Source organism: Poecilia mexicana, unplaced genomic scaffold (assembly GCF_051168715.1).
Source record: "Poecilia mexicana isolate PSO_F unplaced genomic scaffold, ASM5116871v1 scaffold_10, whole genome shotgun sequence".
In the NCBI taxonomy this organism is placed as follows: Eukaryota; Metazoa; Chordata; class Actinopteri; order Cyprinodontiformes; family Poeciliidae; genus Poecilia; species Poecilia mexicana.
This window is the reverse complement of record NW_028263379.1, coordinates 4,010,260-4,027,189: the sequence shown is the minus strand read 5'-3', so window position 1 is coordinate 4,027,189 and position 16,930 is coordinate 4,010,260. Positions and strand designations below refer to the sequence as shown.

Here is a 16,930-nt window from a genome sequence, read left to right as displayed (position 1 = left end):
AATCTTTCAGGTAAATAATGCAGTGTGTCTCTCTCCTCTGATTTGTCTTATTCCAGTTTTCTTATTTGTTTTATTTCTAATTTTCGGGGGTGGTGGGGGAAGAGGTTCACTTTTTTAATGTTTTTTTTCTGTTAGTTTTGTTCCATTTTTATCCCGATTTCTATCTTAGTTTTATTCATGTTTTATTCTGTTTCTGTTCTTACTTATTTTCATTTTTTTCTCACCTGATATTTCAAAACCAGTGATTTAAAAAAAATAAAAAGTCGGAGTGAGCCCTCCTGACTCTCTGCTGCCCCCTGTGGTGAACCTGGTAATTGGAGTGAGACCTCCTGACTCTCTGCTGCCCCCTGTGGTGAACCTGGGAACCGGGGGGAATTTCCAGTGGGGAAGGAACTCCACTCTCTTTCTTCTCGGTGTCACCTGGAGGTTTCAGCTTTGTCGAAGCAGGACTGGATGAAATATTTGGGCTCTCCACGCAGTGATGGTGTCCCGAAGCTGAGCCCGGTCTGCTCGTGGGTCTGCGGGTTCTGCGTGGGGAGGAAATAATGACGGACATGAGTGAACTGAAGTGAAGCGGAACGAGCCCCAACTGTCACACTTCAAACTGACTTCCACCTGAGCGAGCTGACCAGGTAACATCATGCTTACTACACATTAACCACTGAGAGCATAGCCGCTGGGTCCGAACCTGGTGTCAGAACCGCGCCTTGGACCGGACCGGACCGGTACAGCTCAGTTTGCTTTGTTGTTCTGCTTACTTCCTTATTAGCCAGGTAACTTTTTAACCCAGCACCATTTGGTTGTTTTATTAAAACCCTGAATATAGTCATAAGGATTAAAGCCACTGTATCTAAAATCTTTAAAATCTTTGTTATCTAACATTTAATTCGGCTCCTATTTTACTAAAATTAACTTTTATTTTAGCTTCAACTTAAAACTCTTAGAGTCGCTCAACTGTGTCTTTTTCCTGGTGACAGATGAATTTGAGAGATATGACAAAAAAAATAAAAAAAATTCCAACATTACGAAAGCCGTATTAATTATTACTTTATTTCATTTGGGTTTAATATAAGAATATCCCGAATTTAATATTTTTAAGCTGGAATCTGGAGGTTTCTTAAATTAGGAGGATTTTAAATAGAGTTTGGTGGAAACCTCCGAGGCTCGCTCCCGGAGCAGCGGGGACAGGTAGCGGTTAGCCGTTCCGGCATGACGGAGAGACACTCGGCCAGGCTGGAGCTCCAGCACCGCTTCTCCCGCCGTGGAGATACAGCCTCCATGTCCGTGTTTCACTTTATCAGTGGTCACTTCCACGAAGGAAACAGCAGCACTAGTCCCACGACTGGGTAGTTAGCTGTTAGCAACCCACACGGATGCGCGTTCACGCCACGGGGTAAACGCAGCGGGGGCGCGCTCTGCTAAGCTGCACCATGTATCAGAAGAATCAAAGATCAATCAATATTATTGGCTTTTGATCATAAAAATAGGAGAACAGCACCACCAGTTACCAGATATGATGATGCTATCGTGTTTAATGCTTTTATTTGCTAATTAGTTTTTTATTTACATAAATTAAAAGTTAAGCATATCAGAAAAGCCTTTTAAAAAGTCTGAAGTTTTTTCTCTAGTTTATCAACAATTAGTTACTGCGAGTTTCTGCTTAGAATATGGTTGAAATCCAAGAGATTTGATATTTAAATTATTCATGTTAATTCATATTTGCTCCTCTTGTTATATTTAGGATTTAATTTGAACTCACTTTTAAAATGTAGATGTTATATTTCATTGTTCTGATGATTGTTTTTTTTAGGCCCTGCTGACTTCTCCTGGAGGAATCTGTGTTGGGTTTTCTGCTTAATATTTTTCTCACTTGTGCAGCATTTTGAACTCAGTTTGAAAAACAAGTAAAATTAACAAATTTAAATATTAAATATTTCTAACTATTAATTAGAAATGGTTTAATAACTTTCCAGGAAGAGTTGTTTTGTTTTGGGCAATTAAAGTTTGGATGATGACACTAAAGAAAATCTGCTTCTACTAAAAATAAAAATGAGGCTGAAGATTTTAGTCCTAACCAGGAAATTCCTGCCTGGTAATAAAATGATTTATAATTAGACTCAGTAAACAAGACAGGAAGCTGCAGATAAATCACGACTTTAAAACAGAAAACAGTAAAGAAACAGGAATGTCTTCAAACTCTTATTCATATGGCTTAGCTGCTCAGCTTCATCATGTCGACAGAGATGTGTTTGATTTTGGTTCTGATTTTAAATCCTAAATGTGTGATTTCTGCAGACAAGATGGCTGCTGACGAGAACTACCTGCACCCCTCCAGCCAGGTGAGCTCACCTGCCACTCGCTGCTGCACGATGAGTGGCAGAAACTCAAATCGAACTTACATCAGAAATCTTGTTTGAATGGAAAAAAACCAACACATCAGTACAAGAAATAAAGATTTATTAATTCTTTTGTATCCTGTCAGACATTAGGGGAAATATTTCCTTTTTCTTGCTGATATGACCGATCTAAACGTTTGGGCCGGTATTGACGTTGTTACCGATATTTTCGGCTTCTCTGGTTGAAATCCATCCATTCCTGCGTTTTGAGCTGCAGCAGAAACTGCTTAGAAAGCAGAAATTTAGGCCGTTTCTGTCTGATCCGAGGTCGCAGTCGTACCTGTGCTGCTCCTGACGTATGATTGGACCAGGAGCCGGGAGGAAACACCGTTCCTCTCCTGAACGCAGAACTGGACGGATTTTACAGTATCAAACTCAGAATATCTTAGTTTCTGCCCGGAATAAAAAATGTTCATTCAGCAAGCTGAGTTTGCTGTGAGACTGATATAGGTGCACAGATCTATGTGAATGGACGATGATTTGATTTGTGTTTGAATCTCACTCAGCCTGCTCTCGGCTCGCGCAGCTGTTTCCCTGCTCAGCAGTCTTTAGCTGAAGACGATTTCTCTCATATTTTCGTCTTTTTTCACCTCCAGAACTCTTCATGTGCTGAAATAAACATCCTGGAAAATAAAAGTTGAGTTCTAGGTGAACAAACCCAAACTTTCACTTTTATTTTACAGTTTCTAAATGCGGTTGTGAATTTTTTGCAGTGCTGTGTAATTTGCATTAGTAGCTCATCTGAGTTGATTCTGAACTTCCACAGGATTTTATTAACATTGGAAACTTTAACTGTGAAAGTTTGGTTTAGTTCACCAGGACTTGAAATGACAGCTTTTCCTTCCTGTAATCTTTATTCCAACAAATAAAGATTTGTGCAGGTGAAATCTTGAAAAAATAAAAGTCTTTGGATTTCAAATTAATCTACAAACAATAAAATAAAAAAAATTGTCCATCAAGTTTTCATTGCTTAGCTGAATATTGTCAGGCTACAGAATCCCAGTTTATGTTGTTATGGTTTCCTCCCATTTTGGTTGTGGAGGGATAATCTGATTGGATTAAAAAACCCCGTCTGTGATTGGCTGCTGGTTCGGTTCATTAGCATACAGCTAACGCAGCAAGTTTAGAGCACAAAACTCACCCCAGCAGAACCCGGAGCGGTTCTGGTCCAGATGGTCCAGCAGAACCGCTCCAGGTTCTGTTGCAGCTCCAGAACCCCCAGCGGTTCTGTCGGACCTCAGCTGGGTCTCGTTGCAGATGTTCGACACCATGATCGATCCGTCCTACCTGGGGTATTCCCACTTCGACCCGATGCCTCAGATGACGGCTCTGCAGTCAGGTGAGACTCCGCCGTCTACCGGGTCAGAACCAGTACCGACTGGCTCCTCCCCTCTGACTGTGTCTGATTGGTTCTCGCTAAGCCCCACCCACCAGAGGGGCGTGTGGGTTTCGGTTCTTCTGTCTGCCCCAGTCAGTTCTGTTGGTTTCTCTCTAACTGTTCAGCTTGAACCGGATCAGAACCGATCTATTGGATCGTGTTCTGGTTTATTGGATCAGAACCGTTTTCTGGTTGATTTTTATTTTTGCAAATTAAATTTTCCCTATAAGCGACTTCCTGTTATTTATCCAGAAAACGTCTTAAATATTAACTTTAATATTTTAAAACTGGAACAGAAGGAAAAACACTTTTTATTTATATTTATATAATATTATATTTATATTTATTATTTAAAATTATTAAATTGTATTATTTTTTAAATTTTTTTTATATTTGTAATTTTTTTTGTTTGTTTTTTAAGATTAGTTGTCATTTAAATTCAATTTAAAATATTGTCACTTTTTGGTACGTAAAACTTTTTATATAAACTTAAATTGTTTTATTGTGTGTATAAAGGATTTTATATTTCTATTATTTTCTTCAATTATGATGATTTAATACATTTATCGTTTACATTATTTTATATTTCTCTATTTGACACATTTTAGTATTTATTTTTACTTTAATGATAGTTTTCTAAGAATTTAACGATATTTTGTTATAATAATAAATATTTAGTTTTTAACATAAAAAGCCTATTATTTTCTCTGTGTTAATTTTAATTTAAATTAAATTATTTAAATGCAGTCCAGGGGTCATGTGACCTCAGCTGTCAGCCAATCAGGCCGTGTTTCCTGCTGGGCAGGAAGTGATGCGATCCGTGTCCGTCGTGTTCATGCTGCTGTTTTTACAGCTCAGCCTGGAAGTGAAATGAAAAATAAAATCAGGTTTATGGTTTAAAAACTCCTCAGATTTCCAGTTTGACAGGAAGTGTCTGCTCAGCATGATGCTGCCACCGCTGAAACAGGCAGAAGATCCCGACTGGGTCTGAAGTTTCTGCTGCAGCAGGAAGCCGGCAGAGTTTCTGTCTGGAAAACGAAATGATTGGAGGAAACTGGCGGCGGCAAAACGAAAGACAAGTTTCATGACGAGGCGGCGGCGGCGCGCTGCGCTCTCACTTCCTGTTTCTGGTTTCAGCTGAAGCTCTGAAGGCTTCCAGGCTGATGATGATGATGACTCTGTCTAATTATTCATCATATAAATAACTAGATTAGTAATTAACGATAGGTTAAATAATAAACCTTAGATTAATTTATTCATTTCTATGTTATTTATTTATGTTTGTTTTATAAATAGATAAATAAACAGATGAAGACAGAAACAGAAAACTTTCTTTTTGTTTTCTGCTCTAAATATTTAAAACGTCCAGTTATCGTCTAAAATGTTGAAATTATTAATAAAAACTTTGATTGGTTGTGTGTTTCAGTGGACGGACCATTCCTGCAGATCCTGGAGCAGCCCAAACAGGTGAGCAGCCCACCTGGACAGGAAGTCCACTCGGTTTCTCCTCTGATCATTGAAGCTGCCTGATCTTTAATCAGATTATTCTGATTTTATTCTGTAGAGAATAAAATCTCTACAGATTTTATTCTGTAGAGATTAAAATCTCTACAGAGATTTAGCAGGCGCTAACACACCTGCGCTAACACAGGTGTGTTAGCGCAGGTGTGTTAGCGCGATGCTAGCAGTGACCTCAGCTGCTGCTCCACCTGAGAGGGGTCAAAGGTCAGCTCCATCAGTCTCCAGTAAATAATATGTATTTATTATAAAAATAAATACATAGGAAAATAAGATTTTATGTAATTTAATGAAAATAACATTTAATATTTCAATTAAAAAGTACAAAAAATTAAAAGCATTTAATTTAAATAAAAATAATAAATCAGAAATTAAAGAAAAGGAAATAATTTTACATTAAAGCTTACAAATTAAAGTAACATTTTCAAAATTATTGAACATAAGTACAAATAAATAAAAATAAAAGAATGAAAAACAAAAATCAAAGAAATTAAAATAAATGTTTATAATTAGAAACAAATTTTTAATAAAAAAAATTACATAAAAAATTCCAAGAGGAAAACATCTCAGACGTCACGAGGTCAAAGGTCAGAGCATGAAGAAATGTCCAGAAACTCCAGAGCTGTAGCTCAGACTCTATGGGCCTCAGGCTAAAGGTTAAAGGTCATGACCCTGAGCCAGGCCGGCTGCTTGGAAGGGCTGAAGGAGAAAACCTCCTCTCTCTAGAAACAAGATGGCGGCCGGACTGAGGTTAGCAAGATGAGCGAGGTCAAGGTTGTCCCGCAGCCAGGACGACCTTGACCTCTGACCTCTGCTGTAATCTGAGATAATCTGAGATGTTGTGTTTGTGTTTCTGCAGCGCGGCTTCAGGTTCCGCTACGGCTGTGAAGGTCCGTCGCACGGCGGCCTGCCGGGAGCCTCCAGCGAGAAGAACAGGAAGACGTACCCGACGGTGAAGGTAACGCTTCCTGTTTGGGCGGCGGCTGGCAGAGGAAACGCTTCCTGAGAGCAAAGCGCTGCAGCGGCTCTGCGGTTCAGAGCTCTGCTCTCTGCTCCGCGCTGCAGACTCATAAAGAAAATACCAGAAATAATAACAAAATATTCAGACAATAAACAGAAGCTAAATGTGCTAGAACAAATTAGTTTGATTTATCACTAGAGTTTTTTCTGAAAGTTTGTTGCTAGCGGGTCTGAAAAGGCGCTAAATGTAGCTACATCGATGCTAAGTTAGCAGCGTCCAGGCCACACCCCCTCCCTCACCCCTTCTCCTGGCATGGGGGGGCCAGATTGGATCCAGATTTCTGGATGTTTTTCCGTTTGGACCTTCTGGTTCTGGTAAACATGTGAAACAACAACAGTTTTTTAGTGTTTCCAGAATCTGTGTCATTTGAAGGTTCTGAACCCGTTTCCTGGGATGGATCTTCTTCCTGCTGTTCCTGCAGGTGCAGGCTTTTATTTTTAAAACCCTTCATGTTGATGGCGCTGTAGATGAAAGCTGGACTCTGGTTCCCCATCCTCTGGTTGTGTTTTGGCCGGAGAGTCAAACCAACCAAACCCTCTGAGCAACCTGTTCCCCTCCTGGCCTGTGGGGGCGCTGCACCAAGAACCACTGAAGGAAACGACACAAAAACCTCTGAAGACACTGAGAGCAACTTCCTTCTTCACCAGATGGAAACAAGATGGAGGATTTTAGCGGTTGGAGGATTTCTCTTTAGGCTAAAGACCAGGAGCCATTTCTGGTGCTAGCGCTAGGCTAGCACGTTAGCCTTGATTGTATTTACCCAGAAAGCCCTGCAATGTAGTCCACTTCCTGTTTTTGGAGCGGTCTCCGGTCCACTTGGCGTTTACATATGCAGAGTGTCTTCAGTCAGAGGCGTCTTCATACCGCTGAAAGACAGACCTCTACAGGAGATCCTCAGTGTCAGTTAAAGCAAAGATTAACTTTCTTTTGGGATTAAAAGAAGCATTTCTGGATTGAGATGAGGTGTTCCTGTTTGTGTTGCCATGGTAATGTTTCTTATTCTCTATTAATCCGTGGAAACTTTTCTGTCAAATTAGTGAAAAAACGTGAAGTTTTTAAAAGCAGTCGATGAAGAACGAACCGGATCCCGGGACTGGTCCCGCCTCCAGCATTCAGAACCTAACGGGCCTGGACCTGTTCACACACACACACACACACACACACACACACACACACACACACACACCTCTGCATGTTTCATGTCTGTTGGGAATTTCCTCCTCGCGACACCCACAGCTAATTACAAGGAAGCGCCGCTGCGTCACAGACAGGAAAGGTGCAAAGTTTCAGCTCGGAGATGAAAGCGTGGCGTTGGCGCCGGCGCCCACTCAGGCCCAGAAACACAGTTAACCCTTCGCTAGCGTGCTGCTTTGGGTCAAAACAGCCAATCAGCTGATCGTCAGAACTGCTCAGTCGACAGAATGAAACGGGACAAACCTTAAAGTCACAGTTCAGTTTCAGCCGAGGTGATGCTGAGTCCGTAACCATGACGACACAGCCTCTGGATGTTAACATTCTGGTACAAGCTGCCTGTTTACAGATGTGCAATGCATCATGGGATTTCAATCTCTGGAAAGGTTCACGCCTTCACTCCCATCCCACTGGTGGGATCCATTCCTGGCCCGGTTTGGCTCTCCCGGGTCAGAAACAGAGGAAAGCATCAAAGGTCTGATCAGATGAACCTCTCCATCTGAATGACCTTTGACCCCTTCAGTAGAGCTGATCTCAATCTTTGAACCCGTTCAGGAGCCAAAGAGGAGCGCAATGCTTCGATTCCCATTTATTTTATGCAAAAACAGAGAAATATGCTAAGCTAGTTTACAAAACAAAAGCGTAAAAAACTATAAAAACGATTAAAAGACAATAGATTACAGAACTTAAAGGAGCTGAAATAGTGAAAGTTTGGGGTAAATCAGTGAAGGATAGCATGTTAGCATCACACAGCGGCCAAATGCGAAATAAATCCAACTTTTTTGCTCCAATCTTTTCACCCAAATAAACTCCGATCTGTTCCACTTCCAAATGTGGAACTAAATCTGAGTTTTCAAAGCGTCTGCAGTCTGAACGGTTTGATAGCAGAAATGCGACTATGTAGCGACGCAGAAACTTTTATTACCAAATTAACTAAAAGATTTCACCAACCGTAGATCTGTTCATTCAGCCGAACATGTTGGAGAAAGAAAATGCTGCCAAAGCCTGAAGGAATACGTCGCATAAAGAAGGCCTCAACACAGCTAGCGAGTTAGCTAACGTTAGCAAGTTAGCTAATATCAGGTCAAGTCAAAGTTCATTTCGGTAGCACATTTCCAATAGCCTCAGCTGACCACAGCACTCCACAACAAACACAGCATGACAGGTAGATAAGTGATAAAACAGAAATAAAATTTCATTTAGTAAAAATAATAAGACAAATATGAAATTGGCAGACGTACCAAAAGTTAATAGTGTGAGTAAAAGAAAAACAATGTAGAATTTTGGCTGCAGCGATTTGTTTCCATCCTTTTCCTTTTCTCCTTTAGCTGGTGTTGAATGGCTGAGAGAATAGATGAAAATAGATGTTAGCAAGTTAGCTAATGCTAGCAAGTTAGCTTATGCCAGCAAGTTAGCTAATGTTAGAACGACACTGAATGCATTTGGATTATTTGTTCCCCAGGACAAGAATAATGCAGGACTGTTTATGTAATAATAATCAATGTTTTTCTTGAATAGTATTGTTTTATTATTATTATTATTATTATTATTATTATTATTATTATTATTATTTATCATATTTATTTATTATTATAGTATCGTTGCATTTTGTCCATGTTGCGTCAGAATTCAGCAGCAGAAAAAGACAGACGGTGAATCTAAACGTCTGAAAATGACAATAATGAACTGATGAAAGCAGTCAGTGAACGCATCACACCCCAGCCCACCAGTCCTGGTCCGACTCCACATCCCAACAGAACCGGGTCAGAAGCTCCAGTCTGTACTTCTGTTAGCTTCCTGATGATCTGGTTACCAGGAACAGCTTTCAAACCAGCAGAACCTAATTTTCGGACCCGCGGTTTGATTCTGGTTCTGACCTGGGCGTGAAATGAAGCTGGTCAGAAACGCAGCAGCTGCTGCTGCATGCTGGTGTTCTGGGTTTGGAGGGGGTGAGACGCTGCTGCTTTCAGATTTGTCTTTATTTCAGTTTTATTTTTATTTTTTTTAGCAGAATTTAAGCTGTTTTATGCGTTTCTCATGCGGAGACAGCGGCCTGCTGCAGCTGTCGGGTAGCTGTGGCGCAGCAGCAGCCAGGAAAGCCTCAAACTGCAGCTCTCGCTCTGATTCTAGGAACCGCGTTCATCTGCTGCGACACGTCGAGTGGCCGACAGAACCAGGAAGAGGAAGTGGGCTTTTTTATTGCAACAGTTGCAGCCAAATATCTGCAGTGGCACGGCTGGCTGTCACACAAACTGAAGGAACAGGAAGAGTTTGTTCTCACGTTTCAGTTAAACAGAGATAACATGAAAATGAACATCTGGAAGCAAACACTAGTAAAACGGCTAACAGCAGATTCAGCTTCAGTTCAGATTCATGTTCAGACGAACAGGACCAATCAGAGCACAGGCCCAATCAGAGCACAGGCCCAATCAGAGCACAGGCCCAATCAGAGCACAGGCCCCGCTGCCCCTGGTCTGTTTGTGTTAAATGTTTCAGTCACGTGTTGCCTAGTGAGAAACAATCCAAAGCTTCTTTTCAGTAAATAAGACCTCAGGCCGCCCTCTCATTTGCTGAAATGCAGATAAAATGATGGAGCCCTGAGGAACTCCAGAGGTTATGAAGAAATTCACAACACAATCTCACACTGCAGCTTCTTACTGTAAAAATCTTTCAAGTGTGCCCAAAGGCTTTAAAACTGGCATGCTAACCTCTCAGGTCGAATGTTTTTATATTTCCCATCAGACACTTCAGTTTCAGGAGGATGGTATTTTTCAAGATGGCTGCCGTTTTGAGCCATCAAAATGGCAGTTATGATAATGACTAATTACTAATTATTATCATAAAATGTTCCCATAAATGTTTGATGATTTGGATGAACTTTATGTCTCATCATGTTTTCTACTTTGTTCAACTCTAAAGTGATAAAATGTTCAGACTCTGAGGACTTTGCTGCTAGCGAGTCTCACAGCAGGAAGGAGATGAAGATGAGAGCCTGGTGTCTTCATAGTTAGCATTAGCTTCTTCTAATTGTTTTGTGTTTATTGTTAGCATAGCTAAGATTCTTGTTTAGCGATTATTGAACCGAATGTTGTGGTTAGCTGTGCCACCACTGGCAAGAACTACAGCTGATTACTTTCCATTACAACCAGGGCGGCCATTTTAAAAAATGTCAAGGAATTCTACATGATTTCTTTGGTTCAAAATGAGTAGGTGATGATTAGACACCAAGCATATCTAGAAGGTGATTCTAGAGCAGAAAACCATTTTGTTTGTTTTCTGACTGACCTTCAGTCTGACTCCAGAAAACCTGCTGATCGTCTGACAGACGGTTGGAGACGGTCAGGTTTGTTTTCAGCCTGAATCCATCGCTTCAGCGATCTCTGATGTTGGTGGAGGTGAGAAGTTTCAGTGAGTCATTTATACCAGGAGAAAGTTTCTCTGAACCACCACAGAGAGTCTGAATGTGTGTGACTCATCTGTGGAGTCCAGAATGAGATCACAAACCTCATTCTGTCTGATTTCACCAAACATTTTCACTCTCAGCTTCATCCACCTCATCTTTTCTGTTTTCCTCAGCTGGCCTGTGCTAACGGCAGCATTCTGCTGTGGGTTTCAGATCTGTAACTACCAGGGTCAGGCCCGGGTCGTGGTCCAGCTGGTGACGGCGCTGACCCAGCTGCCGCAGCTTCACGCTCACAGCCTGGTGGGGAAGCAGTGCGATAAAGGCATCTGCATCGCTGACCTGCAGTCCAAAGACTCCACCATCAGGTAGGAGTCATGCACGTTTCATTTAAATGAGTGTTTAATGTTATTCAGTTTAACCCAAAGTTTGTCTGGAGATGTTTAAATCTACATAAATGTTCAACTGAGACCAGATATTTTCTGGTCACATGACCTTTAGTCTGACTATGAGACTCATTGTGCTTTTAAATCAGTTTTGGTGAATATAAAGCTGAACTGCACTAGTTATTGCAGCTCCACAGGTTTCCCTTTGACCTCTGACCTGAGGTTCGTCTGACAGCAACTTGTTTTGGTGCCAGTTCTTTAAAAGCAAACCAGGTGGCAGACTGAACCAGTCCTGCCCCTTCAGTCATTTTTGTAGTTTGGTAGCAGAGGTGTGATTATCCAGTGACGCAGAATCGTTTTATTCCCAAACTTATTAAAAGATGTCAGTAGCGAGTTAGCTAACGCTAGCACCAGAAAGTCCCAGAATGCATTTGGATCATTTGTTCCTCCAATCAAAACAATGCAGGTCTGTTTATGTGGTGTTGCTATTCAAAACGTTCGTTTTGTGTGCTAGCTAAGAGCTATAGCACTGTGTGCTAGCACACAGTGCTATAGCTAACATCAGCAGAAAGCTAGCAAAACAACTTCCAGGACTTCCAACTCATTAAATTCATGTCTGAAATAAAGCTTGCTCTGCTGAAACATTTGACTTTGGTTTCCTAACTTGGACTACAACATCGCTGCGAGAAATAAAAATGGAGGCTTTCCAAACTTAATTAGCCAGAAGTTCATGACCTTGTTTAGTAAATACTGTGACGTAAAAGTTCAGAATATCAGGGAACAGAAAAACCTGAACAGATTGATGGAGACACGTGGAAACTGAATCTGCTCTCTTAGAGACTCCAGATACACGACGAAATGTATTAAAGGATAAAAAGTGGAATTTCCTGACTTGTCCCCTTCAAAACAAAAGCCCAGGTAATGATGGATTTGTGAGATTGGTTACAACATCTGAGTTAAATGGAGGACTACCTCAAACTCTGCTTCCTGGTGTGACATCATGGAGAACCGGTCAGCCCAGCTTGGATCTGGTTCCGCTCTGTGTGGGTCCGACCAGCAGAACCTGACCTGCTTCTGGCTTCCTGCAGTTTTCCCAACCTGGGGATCCTCCATGTGACCAAGAAGAACGTGGCGAAGACGCTGGAGGAGCGGATGGTGGAGGCCTTCAGGATGGGCTACAACTGCGGGGTCGCCATCCACCCGGAGGTCGACGCGCTGCAGGGGGAGGTCCGGGTCCCGCGGGAGCTCAGCGGTCAGTGGTTCCGATCCGATCCCGCCTCTCCTCAGTAACAAGCAGCTGCTGGTTCTGGTTCTGATCAGCAGCCGCTTGTAGAATTACACTGTAAAACATTGACAGTAATATTTTAGTTTATTTAGTCTGTCATGGGGGAAATGTTCACCTCGTGCTCTCATAATGTCATAAATATTTAGCTCCACTTTAAATGTTTAGCTAATATGCTAATCAGCTTGCCAATAAATGGAAGTGCCCTATCAAAATAAATTCAAATTCAGAAATACTTTATTGATCCCAAAGCAAAATGAAATTAAGGTTTAATTTAATTTCAAGTTAAATATTGATGAACCCAAAGCTCAGTATTTAGCTGATGTACTTTATAGTTTTTATTCTGAAAAATCTTTTCACCTTTAAATAATTAGTTTTGCTGTATTTAAATTTATTTTCAGCCGATGTTTTTACTGTTCTTGATTGCATGTTGCTGTAGATTCAGCTCCATGAACCAGATCCTGTGGATCGTAAATCACTTGTTTGTCCATGCTGGTTTGGGAGCCATGCAGATGTTTAGCTGTTGGCAAACATCAGAACCGTTTCCATGTTGTGTGCAGACCACCAGCGCAGCATGATCAGCAGCGCCGCAGCCTCTCAGGCCAAAGAGATGGACCTGAGCGTGGTGCGCCTCATGTTCACCGCCTTCCTGCCCGACAGCGACGGCGGCTTCTCCAGACGCCTGGAGCCCGTGGTGTCCGAGCCCATCTACGACAGCAGTCAGTGCAAACCTCTGGACTTCATTCATTACTAATGAATTACTAATTAATGTGGCGCTCAGCTGCTGATTGGCTGCTGGCATTAACTTGGTTTCATCTGGAGAAACAACCGAAATGAAAAGGGGAAGTAAAGGAAGCCAAGCAGACGGAGCAGAGCCTGCTGCCGGCAGAGCTCTGCCTCCTTCCTGTCCGTCTGTCCTCCATCTTCCTGCTTCAGAGTCTGAGCGTCACTGAGGCGTCTCCTCTCTGTCCACCACTTCATCACTTAGCATTGCTCTCATAACAGAGTTCTAGTATAGTGATGAATAATTCTGACTCTTCTTCCTCCCTCAGAGGCTCCAAACGCCTCAAACCTGAAGATCGTCAGGATGGACCGGACCGCCGGCTGCGTGACGGGGGGAGAGGAGGTCTACCTGCTCTGTGACAAGGTCCAGAAAGGTGAGCAGGAGTCCAGCATGTGACAAGATCTGAGTCTGAGGTCCGCTAACGAGGCGCCGCGGTCTGCTAACGAGGCAATGTGGGATTCTGGGTTTTCTCCTCTGATTTCCTGTGTCTCGTTCTGGCTGGAGGCGGGTTCCCCCTCCAGCCTCGGTTCGGGTCGGGTCTCGGTGCCCTCCAGGACCCTCCAGTGTGTTTGTGTGTGTTTCATGTTGTGTTTCTTGTGCGTAGATGACATCCAGGTGCGGTTCTACGAGGAGGACGACTCAGGCTTGACCTGGGAGGCTCTGGGCGATTTCTCCCCCACAGACGTCCACAGACAGGTCAGCGCTGATCCAGCTGCAGCCGGGAGGCGCTGCAGTCGTTACACCGCTTTCATGCTCTGTTCTTTTGTCAATGTGTTGCCATGACGACAGTTTGCCATCGTCTTCAAGACCCCGAAGTATCGAGACCAAAACCTGCAGAAGCCAACGTCTGTCTTCGTCCAGCTAAAGAGGAAATCCGACAACGAGACCAGCGAGCCCAAACCATTCACCTACCATCCGCAGATCATAGGTAGACACCTGCACCCACCCACAGCGTAGCTACGTCCTCTGGCCCCGCCCACAGCGTAGCTACATCCTCTGGCTCCGCCCACAGCGTAGCTACTCTGGCCCCGCCCACAACGTAGCTACACCATTTGGGCCCGCCCACAGCGTAGCTAGACCATTTGGGCCCGCCCACAGCGTAGCTACACCATTTGGGCCCGCCCACAGCGTAGCTACGTCCTCTGGCCCAGCCGACAGCGTAGCTACTCTGGTCCCGCCAACAGCGTAGCTACACCATTTGGCCCCGCCCACAGCGTAGCTACGTCCTCTGGCCCCGCCCACAGCGTAGCTACGTCCTCTGGCCCCGCCCACAGCGTAGCTACATCCTCTGGCTCCGCCCACAGCGTAGCTACTCTGGCCCCGCCCACAACGTAGCTACACCATTTGGGCCCGCCCACAGCGTAGCTACGTCCTCTGGCTCCGCCACAGCGTAGCTACTCTGGCTCCGCCCACAGCGTAGCTACGCCCTTTGGGCCCGCCCACAGCGTAGCTACACCATTTGGGCCCGTCCACAGCGTAGCTACACCATTTGGGCCCGCCCACAGCGTAGCTACGTCCTCTGGCCCCGCCCACACCGTAGCTATGTCCTCTGGCCCCGCCCACAGCGTAGCTACATCCTCTGGCTCCGCCCACAGCGTAGCTACTCTGGCCCCGCCCACAACGTAGCTACACCATTTGGGCCCGCCCACAGCGTAGCCACGTCCTCTGGCTCCGCCCACAGCGTAGCTACGCCCTTTGGGCCTGCCCACAGCGTAGCTACACCATTTGGGCCCGCTCACAGCATAGCTACACCATTTGGGCCTGCCCACAGCGTAGCTACGTCCTCTGGCCCCGCCGACAGCGTAGCTACTCTGGCCCCGCCCACAGCGTAGCTATGTCCTCTGGCTCCGCCCAGAGCGTAGCTACTCTGGCCCCGCCCACAGCGTAGCTACGTCCTCTGGCTCCGCCCACAGCGTAGCTACTCTGGCTCTGCCCACAGCGTAGCTATGTCCTCTGGCTCCGCCCACAGCGTAGCTATGTCCTCTGGCTCTGCCCACAGCGTAGCTACTCTGGCTCTGCCCACAGCGTAGCTATGTCCTCTGGCCCCGCCCACACCGTAGCTATGTCCTCTGGCCCCGCCCACAGCGTAGCTACATCCTCTGGCTCCGCCCACAGCGTAGCTACTCTGGCCCCGCCCACAACGTAGCTACACCATTTGGGCCCGCCCACAGCGTAGCCACGTCCTCTGGCTCCGCCCACAGCGTAGCTACGCCCTTTGGGCCTGCCCACAGCGTAGCTACACCATTTGGGCCCGCTCACAGCATAGCTACACCATTTGGGCCTGCCCACAGCGTAGCTACGTCCTCTGGCCCCGCCGACAGCGTAGCTACTCTGGCCCCGCCCACAGCGTAGCTATGTCCTCTGGCTCCGCCCAGAGCGTAGCTACTCTGGCCCCGCCCACAGCGTAGCTACGTCCTCTGGCTCCGCCCACAGCGTAGCTACTCTGGTGCTGCCCACAGCGTAGCTACTCTGGTGCTGCCCACAGCGTAGCTACGTCCTCTGGCTCCGCCCACAGCGTAGCTACTCTGGTGCTGCCCACAGCGTAGCTACTCTGGCTCTGCCCACAGCGTAGCTACGTCCTCTGGCTCCACCCACAGCGTAGCTACTCTGGCTCTGCCCACAGCGTAGCTACGTCCTCTGGCTCCACCCACAGCGTAGCTACTCTGGCTCTGCCCACAGCGTAGCTACTCTGGCCCCGCCCACAGCGTAGCTACGTCCTCTGGCTCTGCCCACAGCGTAGCTACTCTGGCCCCGCCCACAGCGTAGCTACGTCCTCTGGCTCCGCCCACAGCGTAGCTACTCTGGCTCTGCCCACACCGTAGCTACGTCCTCTGGCTCCGCCCACAGCGTAGCTACGTCCTCTGGCTCCGCCCACAGCGTAGCTACTCTGGCTCTGCCCACAGCGTAGCTACACCGTTTGGGCCCGCCCACAGCGTAGCTACGTCCTCTGGCCCCGCCCACAGCGTAGCTACACCGTTTGGGCCCGCCCACAGCGTAGCTACGTCCTCTGGCCCCGCCCACAGCGTAGCTACACCATTTGGGCCCGCCCACAGCGTAGCTACGTCCTCTGGCCCCGCCCACAGCGTAGCTACTCTGGCTCTGCCCACAGCGTAGCTACGCCCTTTGGGCCCGCCCACAGCGTAGCTACACCATTTGGGCCCGCCCACAGCGTAGCTACTCTGGCTCTGCCCACAGCGTAGCTACGTCCTCTGGCCCCGCCCACAGCGTAGCTACAACATTTGGGCCCGCCCACAGCGTAGCTACGTCCTCTGGCTCCGCCCACAGCGTAGCTACTCTGGCTCTGCCCACAGCGTAGCTACGCCCTTTGGGCCCGCCCACAGCGTAGCTACGTCCTCTGGCCCCGCCCACAGCGTAGCTACACCATTTGGGCCCGCCCACAGCGTAGCTACGTCCTCTGGCCCCGCCCACAGCGTAGCTACACCATTTGGGCCCGCCCACAGCGTAGCTACGCCCTTTGGGCCCGCCCACAGCGTAGCTACGCCCTTTGGGCCCGCCCACAGCGTAGCTACGCCCTTTGGGCCCGCCCACAGCGTAGCTACGCCCTTTGGGCCCG

General features: G+C 46.0%; 1 protein-coding gene across 1 annotated transcript in view; it reads left to right on the top strand.

The window, feature by feature from the left end:
- The first annotated feature begins 65 nt into the window (after nt 1-65).
- The window catches only part of nfkb1 (nuclear factor of kappa light polypeptide gene enhancer in B-cells 1), a 32,386-nt gene continuing 15,521 nt past the window's right edge, over nt 66-16,930 (top strand). Inside the window, exons 1-11 of the mRNA XM_014995628.2 lie at nt 66-632; nt 2,296-2,339; nt 3,654-3,735; nt 5,201-5,241; nt 6,152-6,250; nt 11,121-11,272; nt 12,379-12,542; nt 13,133-13,291; nt 13,625-13,729; nt 13,961-14,052; nt 14,146-14,284. Coding sequence (XP_014851114.2) covers nt 2,301-2,339; nt 3,654-3,735; nt 5,201-5,241; nt 6,152-6,250; nt 11,121-11,272; nt 12,379-12,542; nt 13,133-13,291; nt 13,625-13,729; nt 13,961-14,052; nt 14,146-14,284 — 1,072 coding nt within the window. The 5' untranslated portion in view covers nt 66-632; nt 2,296-2,300. The remainder of the gene's footprint in view (nt 633-2,295; nt 2,340-3,653; nt 3,736-5,200; nt 5,242-6,151; nt 6,251-11,120; nt 11,273-12,378; nt 12,543-13,132; nt 13,292-13,624; nt 13,730-13,960; nt 14,053-14,145; nt 14,285-16,930) is intronic.